We start from the raw sequence: 19,866 nt of genomic DNA on the forward strand, positions 1-19,866 counted from the left end.
GCTCTCGCTCTCTAGACTTGCGCAGCGCGTAATGACAGTATTTCTCTCTCTCGCTCTCTAGACTCGCGCAGCGCGTAATGACAGTATTTCTCTCTCTCGCTCTCGCTCTCTAGACTCGCGCAGCGCATAATGACAGTATTTCTCGCTCTCTCTCTCGCTCTCTAGACTTGCGCAGCGCGCGTAATGACAGTATTTCTCTCTCGCTCTCTCTCTCGCTCTCTAGACTCACGCAGCGCGTAATGACAGTATTTCTCTCTCTCTCGCTCTCTAGACTCGTGCAGCGCGTAATGACAGTATTTCTCTCTCTCGCTCTCTCTCTCGCTCTCTAGACTCGCGCAGCGCATAATGACAGTATTTCTCTCTCTCTCGCTCTCTAGACTCGCGCAGCGCACGTAATGACAGTATTTCTCTCTCTCTCGCTCTCTAGACTCGCGCAGCGCGTAATGACAGTATTTCTATCTCTCTCTCGCTCTCTAGACTCGCGCATCACGCGTAATGACAGTATTTCTCTCTCTCGCTCTCTAGACTCGCGCAGCGCGTAATGACAGTATTTTTCGCTCTTTCTCTCGCTCTCTAGACTCGCGCAGCGCGCGTAATGACAGTATTTCTCTCTCTCGCTCTCTAGACTCGCGCAGCGCGTAATGACAGTATTTCTCGCTCTTTCTCTCGCTCTCTAGACTCGCGCAGCGCGTAATGACAGTATTTCTCGCTCTCTCTCTCGCTCTCTAGACTCGCGCAGCGCGCGTAATGACAGTATTTCTCTCTCTCTCGCTCTCTAGACTCGCGCAGCACGTAATGACAGTATTTCTTTCTCTCGCTCTCTCTCTCGCTCTCTAGACTCGCGCAGCGCGTAATGACAGTATTTCTCTCTCTCGCTCTCTCTCTCGCTCTCTAGACTCGCGCAGTGCACGTAATGACAGTATTTCTCGCTCTCTCTCGCTCTCTAGACTCGCGCAGCGCGTAATGACAGTATTTATCTCTCTCTCGCTCTCTAGACTCGCGCAGCGCGTAATGACAGTATTTCTCGCTCTCTCTCTCTCTCTCTCTAGACTCGCGCAGCGCGCGTAATGACAGTATTTCTCTCTCTCTCGCTCTCTAGACTCGTGCAGCGCGTAATGACAGTATTTCTCTCTCTCTCGCTCTCTAGACTCGTGCAGCGCGTAATGACAGTATTTCTCTCTCTCGCTCTCTAGACTCGCGCAGCGCATAATGACAGTATTTCTCTCTCTCTCGCTCTCTAGACTCGCGCAGCGCACGTAATGACAGTATTTCTCTCTCTCTCTCTCTCTAGACTCGCGCAGCGCGTAATGACAGTATTTCTCTCTCTCTCGCTCTCTAGACTCGCGCAGCGCGTAATGACAGTATTTCTCTCTCTCTCTCGCTCTCTAGACTCGCGCATCACGCGTAATGACAGTATTTATCTCTCTCTCTCGCTCTCTAGACTCGCGCAGTGCACGTAATGACAGTATTTCTCGCTCTCTCTCGCTCTCTAGACTCGCGCAGCGCGTAATGACAGTATTTATCTCTCTCTCGCTCTCTAGACTCGCGCAGCGCGTAATGACAGTATTTCTCGCTCTCTCTCTCGCTCTCTAGACTCGCGCAGCGCGCGTAATGACAGTATTTCTCTCTCTCGCTCTCTAGACTCGCGCAGCGCATAATGACAGTATTTCTCTCTCTCTCGCTCTCTAGACTCGCGCAGCGCACGTAATGACAGTATTTCTCTCTCTCTCTCTCTCTAGACTCGCGCAGCGCGTAATGACAGTATTTCTCTCTCTCTCGCTCTCTAGACTCGCGCAGCGCGTAATGACAGTATTTCTCTCTCGCTCTCTAGACTCGCGCATCACGCGTAATGACAGTATTTATCTCTCTCTCTCGCTCTCTAGACTCGCGCATCGTGCGTAATGACAGTATTTCTCTCTCTCGCTCTCTCTCTCTCTCTCTAGACTCGCGCAGCGCGTAATGACAGTATTTCTCGCTCTTTCTCTAGACTCGCGCAGCGCGCGTAATGACAGTATTTCTCTCTCTCGCTCTCTAGACTCGCGCAGCGCGTAATGACAGTATTTCTCGCTCTTTCTCTCGCTCTCTAGACTCGCGCAGCGCGTAATGACAGTATTTCTCGCTCTCTCTCTCGCTCTCTAGACTCGCGCAGCGCGCGTAATGACAGTATTTCTCTCTCGCTCTCTAGACTCGCGCAGCGCGTAATGACAGTATTTCTCTCTCTCTCGCTCTCTAGACTCGCGCAGCACGTAATGACAGTATTTCTCTCTCTCGCTCTCTCTCTCGCTCTCTAGACTCGCGCAGCGCGTAATGACAGTATTTCTCTCTCTCGCTCTCTCTCTCGCTCTCTAGACTCGTGCAGCGCGCGTAATGACAGTATTTCTCTCTCTCTCTCGCTCTCTAGACTCGCGCAGCACGTAATGACAGTATTTCTCTCTCTCTCGCTCTCTAGACTCGAGCAGCGCGCGTAATGACAGTATTTCTCTCTCTCTCGCTCTCTAGACTCGCGCAGCGCGTAATGACAGTATTTCTCGCTCTCTCTTGCTCTCTAGACTCACGCAGCGCGTAATGACAGTATTTATCTCTCTCGCTCTCTAGACTCGCGCAGCGCGCATAATGACAGTATTTCTCTCTCTCTCACTCTCTAGACTCGCGCAGCGCGCGTAATGACAGTATTTCTCGCTCTTTCTCTCGCTCTCTAGACTCGCGCAGCGCGTAATGACAGTATTTCTCTATCTCGCTCTCTAGACTCGCGCAGCGTGTAATGACTATTTCTCTCTAATGACAGTATTTCTCTCTCTCTCGCTCTCTAGACTCGTGCAGCGCGTAATGACAGTATTTCTCTCTCTCTCGCTCTCTAGACTCGTGCAGCGCGTAATGACAGTATTTCTCTCTCTCGCTCTCTAGACTCGCGCAGCGCATAATGACAGTATTTCTCTCTCTCTCGCTCTCTAGACTCGCGCAGCGCACGTAATGACAGTATTTCTCTCTCTCTCTCTCTCTAGACTCGCGCAGCGCGTAATGACAGTATTTCTCTCTCTCTCGCTCTCTAGACTCGCGCAGCGCGTAATGACAGTATTTCTCTCTCTCTCTCGCTCTCTAGACTCGCGCATCACGCGTAATGACAGTATTTATCTCTCTCTCTCGCTCTCTAGACTCGCGCATCGTGCGTAATGACAGTATTTCTCTCTCTCGCTCTCTCTCTCTCTCTCTAGACTCGCGCAGCGCGTAATGACAGTATTTCTCGCTCTTTCTCTAGACTCGCGCAGCGCGCGTAATGACAGTATTTCTCTCTCTCGCTCTCTAGACTCGCGCAGCGCGTAATGACAGTATTTCTCGCTCTTTCTCTCGCTCTCTAGACTCGCGCAGCGCGTAATGACAGTATTTCTCTCTCTCGCTCTCTAGACTCGCGCAGCGCGTAATGACAGTATTTCTCTCTCTCGCTCTCGCTCTCTAGACTCGCGCAGCGCGTAATGACAGTATTTCTCGCTCTCTCTCTCGCTCTCTAGACTCGCGCAGCGCGCGTAATGACAGTATTTCTCTCTCTCGCTCTCTCTCTCGCTCTCTAGACTCACGCAGCGCGTAATGACAGTATTTCTCTCTCTCTCGCTCTCTAGACTCGTGCAGCGCGTAATGACAGTATTTCTCTCTCTCGCTCTCTCTCTCGCTCTCTAGACTCGCGCAGCGCATAATGACAGTATTTCTCTCTCTCTCGCTCTCTAGACTCGCGCAGCGCACGTAATGACAGTATTTCTCTCTCTCTCGCTCTCTAGACTCGCGCAGCGCGTAATGACAGTATTTCTCTCTCTCTCTCGCTCTCTAGACTCGCGCATCACGCGTAATGACAGTATTTCTCTCTCTCTCTCGCTCTCTAGACTCGCGCATCGCGCGTAATGACAGTATTTCTCTTTCTCGCTCTCTCTCTCTCTCTCTCTAGACTCGCGCAGCGCGTAATGACAGTATTTCTCGCTCTTTCTCTCGCTCTCTAGACTCGCGCAGCGCGCGTAATGACAGTATTTCTCTCTCTCGCTCTCTAGACTCGCGCAGCGCGTAATGACAGTATTTCTCGCTCTTTCTCTCGCTCTCTAGACTCTCGCAGCGCGTAATGACAGTATTTCTCGCTCTCTCTCTCGCTCTCTAGACTCGCGCAGCGCGCGTAATGACAGTATTTCTCTCTCGCTCTCGCTCTCTAGACTCGCGCAGCGCGTAATGACAGTATTTCTCTCTCTCTCGCTCTCTAGACTCGCGCAGCACGTAATGACAGTATTTCTCTCTCTCGCTCTCTCTCTCGCTCTCTAGACTCGCGCAGCGCGTAATGACAGTATTTCTCTCTCTCGCTCTCTCTCTCGCTCTCTAGACTCGTGCAGCGCGCGTAATGACAGTATTTCTCTCTCTCTCTCGCTCTCTAGACTCGCGCAGCACGTAATGACAGTATTTCTCTCTCTCTCGCTCTCTAGACTCGAGCAGCGCGCGTAATGACAGTATTTCTCTCTCTCTCGCTCTCTAGACTCGTGCAGCGCGCGTAATGACAGTATTTCTCGCTCTTTCTCTCGCTCTCTAGACTCGCGCAGCGCGTAATGACAGTATTTCTCTATCTCGCTCTCTAGACTCGCGCAGCGCGTAATGACAATATTTCTCTCTCTCGCTCTCGCTCTCTAGACTCGCGCAGCGCGTAATGACAGTATTTCTCTCTCTCGCTCTCTAGACTCGCGCAGCGCGTAATGACAGTATTTCTCTCTCTCGCTCTCGCTCTCTAGACTCGCGCAGCGCGTAATGACAGTATTTCTCTCTCTCGCTCTCTCTCTCGCTCTCTAGACTCACGCAGTGCACGTAATGACAGTATTTATCTCTCTCTCGCTCTCTAGACTCGCGCAGCGCGTAATGACAGTATTTCTCTCTCTCGCTCTCTAGACTCGCGCAGCGCGCGTAATGACAGTATTTCTCTCTCTCGCTCTCTCTATCGCTCTCTAGACTCGCGCAGCGCGCATAATGACAGTATTTCTCTCTCTCGCTCTCTCTCTCGCTCTCTAGACTCGCGCAGCGCATAATGACAGTATTTCTCTCTCTCTCTCTCTCTAGACTCTCGCAGTGCGTAATGTCAGTATTTCTCTCTCTCGCTCTCTCTCTCTCGCTCCCTAGACTCGCGCAGCGCATAATGACAGTATTTCTCTCTCTCTCTCGCTCTCTAGACTCGCGCAGCGCACGTAATGTCAGTATTTCTCTCTCTCGCTCTCTCTCTCGCTCTCTAGACTCGCGCAGCACGTAATGACAGTATTTCTCTCTCTCTCGCTCTAGACTCGCGCAGCGCGCGTAATGACAGTATTTCTCTCTCTCTCTCTCTCTCTAGACTCGCGCAGCGCGCGTAATGACAGTATTTCTCTCGCTCTCTAGACTCGCGCAGCACGTAATGACAGTATTTATCGCTCTCTCTCTCGCTCTCTAGACTCGCGCAGCGCGTAATGACAGTATTTCTCTCTCTCGCTCTCTCTCTCGCTCTCTAGACTCGCGCAGCGCGTAATGACAGTATTTCTCTCTCTCGCTCTCTCTCTCGCTCTCTAGACTCGCGCAGCGCGCGTAATGACAGTATTTATCTCTCTCTCGCTCTCTAGACTCGTGCAGCGCGCGTAATGTCAGTATTTCTCGCTCTCTCTCGCTCTCTAGACTCGCGCAGCGCGCGTAATGACAGTATTTCTCGCTCTCTAGACTCACGCAGCGCGTAATGTCAGTATTTCTCGCTCTCTCTCGCTCTCTAGACTCGCGCAGCGCGCGTAATGACAGTATTTCTCGCTCTCTAGACTCACGCAGCGCGCGTAATGTCTATTTCTCTCTCTCGCTCTCAACTCAACTACAAATTAGGCTCAAAAAAGGGCAGTGTTAACGCAAAACAAAATCAAACAATGTATCATTCTCACATTTGGTCCACCAGAAAGTCCGGACTATCCGTGGACTTTCAGATGTGAACACGGCCTTACTGTCTGTCTGCGTTCAGGTCCTGGTTCTGACGTCTTACTGTCTGTCTGCGTTCAGGTCCTGGGGCCGTTCTCGGAGCAGGTGGACTTCACGTTGGAGGACTTCCAGCTGCTGGAGAAGATCACGCTCAGCACCACGGTGGAGGAGGTCCGAGCCAGCGTCAAACAGATGGGACTGAAGGCCAAGCAGTAGGTTTCTATTTCCTCCCTCGTTGTTGTTGTTGTTGTTGTTGTTTGAAAGGGCCGCCTGTCTCCGTCTGCTTCCTGCTACCATCTGTGATTGGCGTACGAGGGTTTCATCATTAGATGATAGAAGTGATATAATGTCATCATGTGAGACACACGCTGGTATACTCAAGAGCCTGTGTTTAGTACCTGCTAGTAAAGTGCTCTCTCTCTCTCTCTACCTCTTTCTTTCTCTCTCTCTCTCTCTCTCTCTCTCTCTCTCTCTCTCTCTCTCTCTCTCTCTCTCTCTCTCTCGCTCTCTCTTGCTCTCTCTCTCTACCTCTCTATCTTTCTCTCTCTGCATCTCTCTCTACCTCTCTCTCTCTCTGTGTATCTCTCTCTCCATCTCTCTGTGTATCTCTCTATATATTTCTCTGTCTCTCTCTACCTCTCTCTGCATCTCTCTCTGTCTGCATCTCTCCCTACCTCTCTCTCTCTACCACTCTCTCCCAATCTCTCTCTCTACCTCTCTCTCTCTACCTCCCTCCCTCCCTCCCTTCTCCTCAAAACATCTCTCTGTTTGCATCTCTCCCTACCTCTCTCTCTCTACCACTCTCTCTCTACCTCTCTCTCTCTACCTCCCTCCCTCCCTCCCTCCCTCCCTCCCTCCCTCCCTCCTCCTCAAAATAAGTGCATTATTAGAAGCAGACTCTGGACGCGGTCATGTCTCCAGAATCCTAAGCGTATATTGTGCGTGTGAACGTTGACATGAAAAGAAAAAAGTAAAAAAAAAAAAATAATAATTAATTATCATGTAATCTTTCGCGGGCCGGTCAGAATCCGGCCCGCGGGCCGTACAATGCCCAGGTCTGCTCCAGATGGACACATCTGTCCACAGCTGCCCTGTTTGATATATTATATGGCCACCGCTGACCGGGAGCCTCACACAGGCAGCTCCTCTCCGACAGCCTCCACTAACGAGCATCACTAACGAGTGATGGCCTGACCCGCTGCGCCTGTCGCCCCCTCAGAGCCTCAGACCTGGTCATGAAGGTCGACGCCCTCCTCACTGCTGCCCCTAGAGGAGAGGCCCGGAGAGACGTCCGCTTTGTGGGAGACGAGCACAGGTGAGGAGCAGAGGGTTAACCCTGTCACTACCACACTACAGAGGGTTAACCCTGTCACTACCACACTACAGAGGGTTAACCCTGTCACTACCACACTACATAGGGTTAACCCTGTCACTACCACACTACAGAGGGTTAACCCTGTCACTACCACACTACAGAGGGTTAACCCTGTCACTACCACACTACATAGGGTTAACCCTGTCACTACCACACTACATAGGGTTAACCCTTTCACTACCACACTACAGAGATGGTTAACCTTTCACTACCACACTACAGACGGTTAACCCTTTCACTACCACACTACAGAGAACCCTGTCACTACCACACTACAGAAGGTTAACCTTTCACTACCACTCTACAGAAGGTTAACACTTTCACTGCCACACTACAGATGGTTAACCTTTCACTACCACACTACAGAAGGTTAACCTTTCACTACCACACTACAGAAGGTTAACCTTTTCACTACCACACTGCAGAGAACCCTGTCACTACCACACTACAGATGGTTAACCCTGTCACTGCCACACTACAGAGGGTTAACCCTGTCACTACCACACTACAGAGGGTTAACCCTTTCACTACCACACTACAGATGGGGGGTATACTGTTAGTCTGAGGGGGGGAGGGGGGTATATACTGTTTTTAAATTTTAGTCTGAGGGGGGGGGGGTAATACTGTTTTTAAATTTGAGTCTGCGGGGGGGGGGGGGGGGGGGGGGGGTCTGACCCCGGTGTGGTCTCTCTCTGACAGCAGTTCAGTCTGACCCCAGTGTGGTTTCTCTCTGACAGCAGTTCAGTCTGACCCCGGTGTGGTTTCTCTCTGACAGCAGTACAGTTTGACCCCGGTGTGGTTTCTCTCTGACAGCAGTTCAGTCTGACCCCGGTGTGGTTTCTCTCTGACAGCAGTTCAGTCTGACCCCGGTGTGGTTTATCTCTGACAGCAGTTCAGTCGGACCCCGGTGTGGTTTCTCTCCGACAGCAGTTCAGTCTGACCCCGGTGTGGTTTCTCTGTAGCAGCAGTTCAGTCTGACCCCAGTGTGGTTTCTCTCTGACAGCAGTTCAGTCTGACCCCGGTGTGGTTTCTCTCTGACAGCAGTACAGTTTGACCGCGGTGTGGTTTCTCTCTGTGACAGCAGTTCAGTCTGACCCCGGTGTGGTTTCTCTCTGACAGCAGTTCAGTCTGACCCCGGTGTGGTTTCTCTCTGACAGCAGTTCAGTTTGACCCCGGTGTGGTTTCTCTCTGACAGCAGTTCAGTCTGACCCCGGTGTGGTTTCTCTCTGACAGCATTTCAGTCTGACCCCGGTGTGGTTTCTCTCTGACAGCAGTTCAGTCTGACCCCGGTGTGGTTTCTCTCTGACAGCAGTTCAGTCTGACCCCGGTGTGGTTTCTCTCTCACAGCAGTTCAGTCTGACCCCGGTGTGGTTTCTCTCTGACAGCAGTTCAGTCTGACCCCGGTGTGGTTTCTCTCTGACAGCAGTTCAGTCTGACCCCGGTGTGGTTTCTCTCTGACAGCAGTTCAGTTTGACCCCGGTGTGGTTTCTCTCTGACAAGCAGTTCAGTCTGACCCCGGTGTGGTTTCTCTCTGACAGCAGTTCAGTCTGACCCCGGTGTGGTTTCTCTCTCACAGCAGTTCAGTCTGACCCCGGTGTGGTTTCTCTCTGACAGCAGTTCAGTCTGACCCTGGTGTGGTTTCTCTCTGACAGCAGTTCAGTCTGACCCCGGTGTGGTTTCTCTCTGACAGCAGTTCAGTCTGACCCCTGTGTAGTTTCTCTCTGACAGCAGTTCAGTCTGACCCCAGTGTGGTTTCTCTCTGACAGCAGTTCAGTCTGACCCCGGTGTGGTTTCTCTCTGACAGCAGTACAGTTTGACCCCGGTGTGGTTTCTCTCTGACAGCAGTTCAGTCTGACCCCGGTGTGGTTTCTCTCTGACAGCAGTTCAGTCTGACCCCGGTGTGGTTTCTCTCTGACAGCAGTTCAGTCTGACCCCGGTGTGGTTTCTCTCCGACAGCAGTTCAGTCTGACCCCGGTGTGGTTTCTCTGTAGCAGCAGTTCAGTCTGACCCCAGTGTGGTTTCTCTCTGACAGCAGTTCAGTCTGACCCCGGTGTGGTTTCTCTCTGACAGCAGTACAGTTTGACCCCGGTGTGGTTTCTCTCTGTGACAGCAGTTCAGTCTGACCCCGGTGTGGTTTCTCTCTGACAGCAGTTCAGTCTGACCCCGGTGTGGTTTCTCTCTGACAGCAGTTCAGTTTGACCCCGGTGTGGTTTCTCTCTGACAGCAGTTCAGTCTGACCCCGGTGTGGTTTCTCTCTCACAGCAGTTCAGTCTGACCCCGGTGTGGTTTCTCTCTGACAGCAGTTCAGTCTGACCCTGGTGTGGTTTCTCTCTGACAGCAGTTCAGTCTGACCCCGGTGTGGTTTCTCTCTGACAGCAGTTCAGTCTGACCCCTGTGTAGTTTCTCTCTGACAGCAGTTCAGTCTGACCCCAGTGTGGTTTCTCTCTGACAGCAGTTCAGTCTGACCCCGGTGTGGTTTCTCTCTGACAGCAGTACAGTTTGACCCCGGTGTGGTTTCTCTCTGACAGCAGTTCAGTCTGACCCCGGTGTGGTTTCTCTCTGACAGCAGTTCAGTCTGACCCCGGTGTGGTTTCTCTCTGACAGCAGTTCAGTCTGACCCCGGTGTGGTTTCTCTCCGACAGCAGTTCAGTCTGACCCCGGTGTGGTTTCTCTGTAGCAGCAGTTCAGTCTGACCCCAGTGTGGTTTCTCTCTGACAGCAGTTCAGTCTGACCCCGGTGTGGTTTCTCTCTGACAGCAGTACAGTTTGACCCCGGTGTGGTTTCTCTCTGTGACAGCAGTTCAGTCTGACCCCGGTGTGGTTTCTCTCTGACAGCAGTTCAGTCTGACCCCGGTGTGGTTTCTCTCTGACAGCAGTTCAGTTTGACCCCGGTGTGGTTTCTCTCTGACAGCAGTTCAGTCTGACCCCGGTGTGGTTTCTCTCTGACAGCATTTCAGTCTGACCCCGGTGTGGTTTCTCTCTGACAGCAGTTCAGTCTGACCCCGGTGTGGTTTCTCTCTGACAGCAGTTCAGTCTGACCCCGGTGTGGTTTCTCTCTCACAGCAGTTCAGTCTGACCCCGGTGTGGTTTCTCTCTGACAGCAGTTCAGTCTGACCCCGGTGTGGTTTCTCTCTGACAGCAGTTCAGTCTGACCCCGGTGTGGTTTCTCTCTGACAGCAGTTCAGTTTGACCCCGGTGTGGTTTCTCTCTGACAAGCAGTTCAGTCTGACCCCGGTGTGGTTTCTCTCTGACAGCAGTTCAGTCTGACCCCGGTGTGGTTTCTCTCTGCCAGCAGTTCAGTTTGACCCCGGTGTGGTTTCTCTCTGACAGCAGTTCAGTCTGACCCCGGTGTGGTTTCTCTCTGACAGCAGTTCAGTCTGACCCCGGTGTGGTTTCTCTCTCACAGCAGTTCAGTCTGACCCCGGTGTGGTTTCTCTCTGACAGCAGTTCAGTCTGACCCTGGTGTGGTTTCTCTCTGACAGCAGTTCAGTCTGACCCCGGTGTGGTTTCTCTCTGACAGCAGTTCAGTCTGACCCTGGTGTGGTTTCTCTCTGACAGCAGTTCAGTCTGACCCCGGTGTGGTTTCTCTCTGACAGCAGTTCAGTCTGACCCCTGTGTAGTTTCTCTCTGACAGCAGTTCAGTCTGACCCCAGTCTGACCTCCTCCTCCTCCCCCTCCTCCTCCTCAGCGTGCTACACCTGGCCCCAGGAGAACACGAGGTGTTCTATGATGTGGTGGCCATCGTGGACCCACTGACCAGGGAGGCGCAGAAGATGTCGTCCCTGCTGATTGTAAGCCCCTCTTTATTACCTTTCTCTCTTTATTCCCTCTCTCTCTTTATTACCTCTCTCTCTTTATTACCTCTCTCTCGCTTTATTCCCTTTCTCTCTCCCTCTGTATTCCCTCTCTCTCTCCCTCTTTATTACCTCTCTCTCTCCCTCTGTATTCCCTCTCTCTCCCTCTGTATTCCCTCTCTCTCTCCCTCTTTATTACCTCTCTCTCTCCCTCTGTATTCCCTCTCTCTCTCCCTATTTATTCCCTCTCTCTCCCTCTTTATTCCCTCTCTCTCCCTCTTTATTCCCTCTCTCTTTATTCCCTCTCTCTCTCCCTCTTTATTCCCTTTCTCTCTCCCTCTGTATTCCCTCTCTCTCTCTTTATTCCCTCTCTCCCTCTTTATTCCCTTTCTCTCTTTATTTCCTCTCTCCCTCTTTATTACCTATCTCTCTCTTTATTCTATCCCCCTCTTTATTCCCTCTCTCCCTCTTTTTTCTCTCTCCCTCTTTATTCCCTCTCTCTCTTTATTCCCTCTCTCTCTCCCTCTGTATTCCCTCTCTATCCCTCTTTATTCCATCTCTCTCCCTCTGTATTCCCTCTCTCTCTCCCTCTTTATTCCCTCTATCTCCCTCTTTATTCTCTCTCTCTCCCTCTTTATTCCCTCCCTCTTTATTCCCTCTCTCTCCCTCTTTATTCCCTCTCTCTCTCGTTATTCCCTCTCTCTCCCTCTGTATTCCCTCTCTCTCTCTCCCTCTTTATTCCCTCTATCTCCATCTTTATTCCCCCTCTCTCTCTCCCTCTTTATTCCCTCTCTCTCCCACTTTATTACCTCTCTCCCTCTTTATTCCCTCTATCTCCCTCTTTATTCCCCCTCTCTCTCTCCCACTTTATTCCCTCTCTCTCCCACTTTATTCCCCCTCTCTCTCTCTCCCTCTGTATTCCCTCTCTCTCTCCCTCTTTATTACCTCTCTCTCCCACTTTATTCCCTCTCTCTCTCCCTCTGTATTCCCTCTCTCTCTCCCTCTTTATTCCCTCTCTCTCTTTATTCCCTCTCTCCCTCTTTATTACCTCTCTCTCTTTATTATCTCCCCTATGTATTCCCTCTCTCCCTCTTTATTCCCTCTATCTCCCTCTTTATTCCCTCTCTCCCTCTTTATTCCCTCTCTCTCCCTCTTTATTCCCTCTCTCTCTTTATTCCCTCTTTCTCCCTCTTTATTCCCTCTCTCTCCCTCTTTATTCTCTCTCTCCCACTTTATTACCTCTCTCTCTCCCTCTTTATTCCCTCTCTCTCCCTCTGTATTCCCTCTATCTCCCTCTTTATTCCCTCTATCTCCCTCTGTATTCCCCATATCTCTCTCCCTCTGTATTCCCTCTCTCTCTCTTTATTCCCTCTCTCCCTCTTTATTCCCCCTCTCTCTCTCTTTATTTCCTCTCTCCCTCTTTATTACCTATCTCTCTCTTTATTCTCTCTCCCCCTCTTTATTCCCTCTATCCCTCTTTATTCCCTCTCTCTCCCTCTTTATTCCCTCTCTCTCTGCCTCTGTATTCCCTCTCTATCCCTCTTTATTCCCTCTCTCTCCCTCTGTATTCCCTCTCTCTCCCTCTTTATTCCCTCTATCTCCCTCTTTATTCCCTCTCTCTCCCTCTTTATTCCCTCTCTCCCTCTTTATTCCCTCTCTCTCCCTCTTTATTCCCTCTCTCTCTTTATTCCCTCTCTCTCCCTCTGTATTCCCTCTCTCTCTCTCCCTCTTTATTCCCTCTATCTCCCTCTTTATTCCCCCTCTCTCTCCCTCTTTATTCCCTCTCTCTCCCACTTTATTACATCTCTCCCTCTTTATTCCCTCTATCTCCAACTTTATTACCTCTCTCTCTCCCTCTTTATTCCCTCTCTCTCCCTCTTTATTTCCTCTGGGTGCCTCCAAATACAATAATTATTATTAACATGGAGAAACATGTAAACAATTTGAGTAAAGAAAAAAGCGGCGATATGTATCTGGTACTGTGTGTGTGGGGGGGGGGGTCTCCCTGCTGATGGGGGGGGGTGTATCTTGTTCCCAGCAGTAACTGGGTCTCTCCTCCTTTTGTGTCTCCTGCAGGTACTCGGTGAAGTGGTCAATATGAAACTGCAGCTGTTCATGAACTGCAGAGCCAAGCTGTCTGAGATGCCCCTAACGAGGTGAGCATCCTCTCTGCACTGATTACACTAAAGAGCTTCATCTCTGCACTGACTACACTAAAGAGCTTCATCTCTGCACTGATTACACTAAAGAGCCTCATCTCTGCACTGACTACACTAAAGAGCTTCATCTCTGCACTGACTACACTAAAGAGCTTCATCTCTGCACTGATTACACTAAAGAGCTTCATCTCTGCACTGACTACACTAAAGAGCTTCATCTCTGCACTGACTACACTAAAGAGCTTCATCTCTGCACTGATTACACTAAAGAGCTTCATCTCTGCACTGACTACACTAAAGAGCTTCCTCTCTGCACTGATTACACTAAAGAGCTTCATCTCTGCACTGACTACACTAAAGAGCTTCATCTCTGCACTGATTACACTAAAGAGCTTCCTCTCTGCACTGATTACACTAAAAAGCTTCATCTCTGCACTGACTACACTAAAGAGCTTCATCTCTGCACTGATTACACTAAAGAGCTTCATCTCTGCACTGACTACACTAAAGAGCTTCATCTCTGCACTGACTACACTAAAGAGCTTCATCTCTGCACTGATTACACTAAAGAGCTTCATCTCTGCACTGATTACACGAAAGAGCTTCATCTCTGCACTGATTACACTAAAGAGCTTCATCTCTGCACTGACTACACTAAAGAGCTTCCTCTCTGCACTGATTACACTAAAGAGCTTCATCTCTGCACTGATTACACTAAAGAGCTTCATCTCTGCACTGATTACACTAAAGAGCTTCATCTCTGCACTGACTACACTAAAGAGCTCCATCTCTGCACTGTGTAAGATCCTGATCAAACTGGCCAGTATCACGTCTTCATCTGTTTTGGCTCTCCATCCAATTCCTCTGCGTTGTGTCATTTTAATGGTCCTGACGTCTCTCCGACACTGGCTGATAAGATCCTTATCTCCCCCGTTAGTGCAATCCATAAACCATACTAATTCTCCACCTCCGTAAGAATTCGACACTTCGACACCGTGGAATACCTTATGAGGAAAAGCGTTGTTTTATTGCTATAAACAGAACCTCATAATCAGATGTTATCAGATGTTATCAAATTGTATCGTCCTTGAAGAGTCTATTCTAATGATCTTTCGGTGTGTTCGTCTATCGTCCTTTTGTTATTCAGTCCAATAGTGTTCAGGCCTGGTCTTTAGCCTAACCCTCCTTGCGTCAGCCGAAGCTAATGGTGATGTGGCATTCTCCCCCCCCCCCCTCCTCTCTGTGATGAGAGGAGAGAGTGTCTTCTGTGTGATCTCAGTCCTACTCGCTCTTGGTCAGATTCTAGTCTGCCTTACACCCGGAAACACCGTTCGACTTATAGATCCTCGCCGTAGCAACGATAGCCCACCCCTTTCTGGTTGTCATGTGCCGCGTTGTCATGACAACTGCGTTAATAACCTTTACACACATTTCACGTTTCATTAAGATGAACCTCTCTCCCTCCTGCTCTGGGAGACACTCGCTCTTATCTCAGATGTTCTTACAAGGAATGTCAACAAACATTCTCTCGCTGGCAGTGTGGTGCTCACTCGCTCTGAACCAACCTCTGCTAAGCCAAACACATTTCTGCCCTCTCTGACCTGGCACCGTTAGATGCTACCATCTTCCCCCAATCTATACATCACATACATTGAAAAAGCACCCCAAATCCCTCATTCCCCCCTTTGATTCTTAATCAACCTTCAGAATCATAAATCATTATTTGTTTTTTTAATTAATTATGCCAAAAATAGCCTGTTGTTGAAGCAAACCAACCTCATCTCTCGTGCACAAGAAACGAAGACGGCCCACGGTCAACCCAGTGATCTTGCTGCCTGATGTCTGTTTGCGCCCCCCTTCGTGCACAAAGGGAACCGAAACCGACCACCAACACCAACAACATCCAACGACTCATAACAATTAGAGCTCCTCTGTCTGCTCCCAATAATTCCATCCTGTTGTTTTACTGTTTTCCCTCTTATCTACCTTCTATATATATATATCCTTCTATACATATATCTTATATATGAATCCTCCATTTATATCTCATACTCCTAATCAATGAACACAGGACTTCTCGCTGTTGTCTCGTCTCTCGATCTCCTGATTGACTCTGAAAGGAAGTCCCTGTTTTTGTCCATGATTCACCGCCCATGCTCTGTTGTTTCAAAACGCTCTCTAAACAGCATCTCCGCAGGGAAGCCCCCTCCGATGTCCGCCTCGTTCTCCCCTGGGCAACACCGCCTGCGACCGCTGGACTCCGCCCTGTCGGCCGTCTCCGCCCCATTGGCCGTCTCCGCCCCGTCGGTCATCTCCGCCCTGTCGGTCATCTTGGTTGAGGCTCATCTCCACCGCCGTCGGCCCTCTCCAGACTCTGAAAGCAGAAACACCACGCCGGCAGTTTTCCTGTACACTCGACCCTGTGTTTTCTATTAGTCTACCGTGGCTTTGGGCCTGCAGCTCGTTCTCTATATATTTTTTCCTCTGCAAGCCCCTGCCATGGCCACGCCCTTTCAGACTGTTGGACGGTGTGAGTGTCCTACAGCCCATGGCGCTATTTGTTCTCTATTAGTCCCCCACCTTCTCAACACCCATATCTAATCCTACAGGGACGTTCCCTGTTTTGTTGTCTTCCGGCGTGACACCAGCAGCTAAACGATACCCACTCGGCGCTCTATGTTCGTCCCACGGGTGACCCCCAGCGCGCGCCAGTTCTTTCTGGTGACGTGTCCCCTCAAGACTCTGCCTATTTATTAGGTGTGAGAAGGCCCCACTGGAGATCGAACTCCCTCTTATTTCATAATTAAACTTATTTAATTAACCTGTATATAGATATTATTATTATGATACTAACATACAACAGAGCATCGCTCTAACATACAACAGAGCAGGTTGGTTCCCTGCCCCTAACTCACATACGTACTCGTACTATCATCTAACATACAACAGAGCTGTCCGTTGCGCTATACCCTACGGGGCTGTCTACCGTCGCCCTGGAGCTCTCACGTCGCTCTATACCCTACGGGGCTGTCTACCGTCGCCCTGGAGCTGTCCCGTCGCTCTATATACCCTACGGGGCTGTCTACGTCGCCCTGGAGCTGTCACGTCGCTCTATATACCCTACGGGGCTGTTTCCGTCGCCCTGGAGCTGTCACGTCGCTCTATACCACACTTTGAGTTCCTTTACAAAGTTCTCACATACACCACCGTGTATACACACAAGCAGTTGGTAATTTTGAAAAAAATTAAACTCCTTAATTAACCTAAACTCTAAATATTCCCCTATGGGTAATGGAAACTCCCCAGCACTACCCCCCCCTCCGCAATTAAACTCATTAATTAAATTAAACTCTAAATCTAATATTATTATTATAATAATAATCCCCTCTCTGTGCTCATTAGATTCACTATTGAATCACTCCCCCACTCCGCCACTAGATGGTAGTACAGGCCTATATCTAAATATTCCCCTATGGGCAATGAAAACTCCCCAGCACTACCCCCTCTCCGCCACTAGGTGGCGACCTACTCCTCCTCTATGGTGGTTTAGTTGACGTGTCACTTCCTGGTTCTTATCTGTTATCTCCTCGTGGTGCTCACGGCCATTTTGTCTCGGTGCAAATGGCTACTCTCTCAAACAAACGAACGCTGCCCTTCCTTCCAAGGCCTAAAAACACTGCTGTTTTCCTCTCTTTCCTATCAGGGGACGCTTCTCCCGGACTAAACTCTTGCTTATCGGACATAATACACAGTTTAAGGTAAATTCCCGACCGACTTTCCTCCCGTCAAAACAAATTCCGGCCGTCTTGAGACCACAGCGACCAGTTTAAGGTGGGCCGTCTCAGGCGACAGTCTTGTCATAACAATCCCGCCATAACAGATTTCAGTCTGGTTCAGCACCCCCCCCTCTCCTCATCTCTCTCATTATGGCTCCTTCTGCCCTATTTTGCTTTCTTTCGTCATCTATGACTGTTTTGGTTCCCTTTCAGATAACACCTTCGATTTTCAAAACAAAACTGTGCCGCTCTGCTCTGTCCCAAAACACACTATGGAGCTGGCATTCTCTCTGTGTCAAACTAATTACGTTTACGGATATACTATTGTTCGTTTTCTTATTGGCTTGTGAAGTTGTTGAGACTCACTTTATCTTTTCACCGTCAGTTGTTCTGGTCCATGGCGCTGTTTATCTCTCCGGCCTTGCTCGGCTCGCTCGCTGGGTCCATGGCGCTGGCCTTGCTCGCTCGCTGGCTTGGCTCGCGTCCACGGCTACCCCTTCACGCCTCGGCACTGCACACAGTCTCTTCCTTTCAAGCAACTTCAAAGCAAGCAATAATCCGGATCCAAACGGCATCAACTGTAAGATCCTGATCAAACTAGCCAGTATCACGTCTTCATCTGTTTTGGCTCTCCATCCAATTCCTCTGCGTTGTGTCATTTTAATGGTCCTGACGTCTCTCCGACACTGGCTGATAAGATCCTTATCTCCCCCGTTAGTGCAATCCATAAACCATACTAATTCTCCACCTCCATAAGAATTCGACACTTCGACACTGTGGAATACCTTATGAGGAAAAGCGTTGTTTTATTGCTATAAACAGAACCTCATAATCAGATGTTATCAGATGTTATCAAATTGTATCGTCCTTGAAGAGTCTATTCTAATGATCTTTCGGTGTGTTCGTCTATCGTCCTTTTGTTATTCAGTCCAATAGTGTTCAGGCCTGGTCTTTAGCCTAACCCTCCTCGCGTTAGCCGAAGCTAATGGTGATGTGGCATTCTCCCCCCCCCCCTCCTCTCTGTGATGAGAGGAGAGAGTGTCTTCTGTGTGATCTCAGTCCTACTCGCTCTTGGTCAGATTCTAGTCTGCCTTACACCCGGAAACACCGTTCGACTTATAGATCCTCGCCGTAGCAACGATAGCCCACCCCTTTCTGGTTGTCATGTGCCGCGTTGTCATGACAACTGCGTTAATAACCTTTACACACATTTCACGTTTCATTAAGATGAACCTCTCTCCCTCCTGCTCTGGGAGACACTCGCTCTTATCTCAGATGTTCTTACAAGGAATGTCAACAAACATTCTCTCGCTGGCAGTGTGGTGCTCACTCGCTCTGAACCAACCTCTGCTAAGCCAAACACATTTCTGCCCTCTCTGACCTGGCACCGTTAGATGCTACCATCTTCCCCCAATCTATACATCACATACATTGAAAAAGCACCCCAAATCCCTCAACTGATTACACTAAAGAGCTTCATCTCTGCACTGACTACACTAAAGAGCTTCATCTCTGCACTGATTACACTAAAGAGCTTCATCTCTGCACTGACTACACTAAAGAGCTTCATCTCTGCACTGACTACACTAAAGAGCTTCATCTCTGCACTGATTACACTAAAGAGCTTCATCTCTGCACTGACTACACTAAAGAGCTTCCTCTCTGCACTGATTACACTAAAGAGCTTCATCTCTGCACTGACTACACTAAAGAGCTTCATCTCTGCACTGATTACACTAAAGAGCTTCCTCTCTGCACTGATTACACTAAAGAGCTTCATCTCTGCACTGACTACACTAAATAGCTTCATCTCTGCACTGATTACACTAAAGAGCTTCATCTCTGCACTGACTACACTAAAGAGCTTCATCTCTGCACTGACTACACTAAAGAGCTTCATCTCTGCACTGATTACACTAAAGAGCTTCATCTCTGCACTGATTACACTAAAGAGCTTTATCTCTGCACTGATTACACTAAAGAGCTTCATCTCTGCACTGATTACACTAAAGAGCTTCATCTCTGCACTGACTACACTAAAGAGCTTCCTCTCTGCACTGATTACACTAAAGAGCTTCATATCTGCACTGATTACACTAAAGAGCTTCATCTCTGCACTGATTACACTAAAGAGCTTCATCTCTGCACTGACTACACTAAAGAGCTTCATCTCTGCACTGATTACACTAAAGAGCTTCATCTCTGCACTGACTACACTAAAGAGCTTCATCTCTGCACTGATTACACTAAAGAGCTTCATCTCTGCACTGATTACACTAAAGAGCTTCATCTCTGCACTGATTACACTAAAGAGCTTCATCTCTGCACTGATTACACGAAAGAGCTTCATCTCTGCACTGATTACACTAAAGTATCTTTAAAAAGGTCCATCTTCATGATTGCATGGTGATGCACACAATTTTACAGATTTGTCAATGAAATAAACAAATCAATTTAATCCACAAAGTATCTGCCTGTGGTTAGAAGAACCCATTCCTGTTCTGGCTTAAAAAAGATTAATAAAAAAGGTTATTTTTAGATCCTTACATCATGGCGTTTGCTTTGGGTTAGCAAGAAGACCACGCATTGTGAATTGTCATTGTCATCTTGAGGGTGTGTAGTTAGAAGATGCAGAGTGTAGGGGTCTTGAGGGTGTGTAGTTAGAAGATGCAGAGTGTAGGGGTCTTGAGGGTGTGTAGTTAGATGCAGAGTGTAGGGGTCTTGAGGGTGTGTAGTTAGAAGATGCAGAGTGTAGGGGTCTTGAGGGTGTGTAGTTAGAAGATAAAGTGTAGGGGTCTTGAGGGTGTGTAGTTAGAAGAT

General features: G+C 49.3%; 1 protein-coding gene across 1 annotated transcript in view; it reads left to right on the forward strand.

The window, feature by feature from the left end:
- uggt2 (UDP-glucose glycoprotein glucosyltransferase 2) overlaps positions 1-19,866 on the forward strand; it is a gene marked incomplete at its 3' end in the record, with an annotated part of 260,476 nt that overhangs the window by 187,555 nt on the left and 53,055 nt on the right. The window contains exons 23-26 of the mRNA XM_084314328.1: positions 6,025-6,155; positions 7,163-7,258; positions 11,006-11,108; positions 13,188-13,267. Coding sequence (XP_084170454.1) covers positions 6,025-6,155; positions 7,163-7,258; positions 11,006-11,108; positions 13,188-13,267 — 410 coding nt within the window. The remainder of the gene's footprint in view (positions 1-6,024; positions 6,156-7,162; positions 7,259-11,005; positions 11,109-13,187; positions 13,268-19,866) is intronic.

Source organism: Notolepis coatsorum, assembly GCF_963971535.1.
Source record: "Notolepis coatsorum genome assembly, chromosome: 5".
Classification (NCBI taxonomy): domain Eukaryota; kingdom Metazoa; phylum Chordata; class Actinopteri; order Aulopiformes; family Paralepididae; genus Notolepis; species Notolepis coatsorum.